Source organism: Frankliniella occidentalis, unplaced genomic scaffold (assembly GCF_000697945.3).
Source record: "Frankliniella occidentalis isolate FOCC.00 unplaced genomic scaffold, Focc_3.1 Scaffold4, whole genome shotgun sequence".
Classification (NCBI taxonomy): Eukaryota; Metazoa; Arthropoda; class Insecta; order Thysanoptera; family Thripidae; genus Frankliniella; species Frankliniella occidentalis.
Window position 1 is genome coordinate 143,498 of NW_026267134.1, and position 1,637 is coordinate 145,134.

The following is a 1,637-nucleotide window of genomic DNA, read 5'->3' on the forward strand; positions in this document are numbered from 1 at the left end:
GGGGGGGCGTCCCCGCGGGGCTGAGGAGGCTGCCATTACTCACAGCGCAAACAAACGGAGTCCACAGAGACTGGCGCCGTGACGCGGCTCTCCCGCCCCGTCTTTGTCGTATTGGGTTATCATGTGAATATAAGCGCCGACGTACAAATTGGGCGGGATATCGGGTCTCTTATTGTTTGACATGCCAAAAAAAACCCCGCGTCGGACAGCGAAAAATGAATTGGAAATTCGAGCTCTACACTGTTAAACATGAACGGACACTTTGACTTGTAATGCTATCTTGGGGGGTGGGCGGCAATTTTCAGCTTTTCTGTTCCCTCTTTTTTATTTAAACGTCGACTTTTGGCCTCTTTGACGGCAGAACTTGCGAGTTCTTAAAAGCACACAAATCTGTCGTTTTTAAAACGTAAAATTAAATTTTAACAAGTTTGTTTTTAAGTCTTTAGAGGCGAGACCTGAAAGCCGAGAGTCTAATTGATGAAATGCCTCAAGGCGTATGAAGACACGAACGCGTATACTTTTAAGTAACGGCAGTCGTGCAGGATTTGACTATAGCTCCTTAGGAAAATATTTTCGGATGCCTCAAACAAGAGAAGAGTCTCAACCTCGCCGAGGGGCACGAGCCTTTTCATTTATTTTCCGTGGGGAAGGGAGGGGGGGATCTTCAGAGAAGAAATAAGCGTGATGTGTCTGTTCGCAGAGTTGACCCAATTTGAAAGAAAAGGCCACATCATTTCACGAAATTAAATATCCTTTCTTCCCCGTGTGGAAGCGACTTTGTGGACCCGGACCGCGAGGACAGGCAGCGGGCGTGAGGAAGAGAAATGGCGTGCAGATCCTTCGAGGCGTTCTCAAAAAGTTTTCATGCTAGGCAGAGTCATAACGAACTTTCGACCGTCAAAAGTAGCGTAGTTAAATTTTCGCGGACAGTTATTTTTTTCAGTCACCTCCATTCCTTACTTTCCCCACCCTGCCATCATTTTGACACTTATCTTGAACGACCTGGCCACAAAGAGTCTGACCTTACTCCCATTCCAGCTGGACACAAGGAAAAGTGCCTTCCAAACCACAAGGAAGAATCGAATAAAGCAAACCAAAAGAACTCGTGATTTAATCTGTGTGAATTACCTCCAATTACTTCGCAGACCAAGTTGACAAGTGCGCCCTCGTTGTATGGCTCCAAGACTTTGGTCCTATCTCTCCTCTTGGAGTCGTAGATGACTGGTTTCTCCGGAAGCACTGGAACAGAAAGACAAAGACGATCAGATAAGTTCACATACGTGGATACATTTGCACTGTTAAGGGCAGGCTCTGCGCCGGTTGCATGAACAGAAAGAACGGGTTCAGGACATTTTCCAGTAGCTCATGCTTTTGACGATCCGTCCAGTAGTCCTAGGTCGGCATTGGGACCCCTAGCTCCTTCCACTCCACCTCTCACCTCCCGCAATCCCGCTTCCCAACGCCTTGCAAACCTCTGCGCGATCCCCGGGGTGCGGCCCGGGGCCGGGGGGCATGGCGCTGCACTGGAGCGAGCCGAGAAAGTTTGACATATCTGCTAAACCGATCTGTCAATCACACTGAGTGATCACGGGGTCCCACCTCGACGGGCGCCGCGCCCCGCCCCGCCCCGCCCCGCC

General features: G+C 49.8%; 1 protein-coding gene across 1 annotated transcript in view; it reads right to left on the reverse strand.

Moving 5' to 3' along the window:
• Positions 1-1,637, reverse strand: part of LOC113218351 (uncharacterized) — a 191,687-nt gene that overhangs the window by 13,805 nt on the left and 176,245 nt on the right. Inside the window, exon 5 of the mRNA XM_052267492.1 lies at positions 1,129-1,239. Coding sequence (XP_052123452.1) covers positions 1,129-1,239 — 111 coding nt within the window. The remainder of the gene's footprint in view (positions 1-1,128; positions 1,240-1,637) is intronic.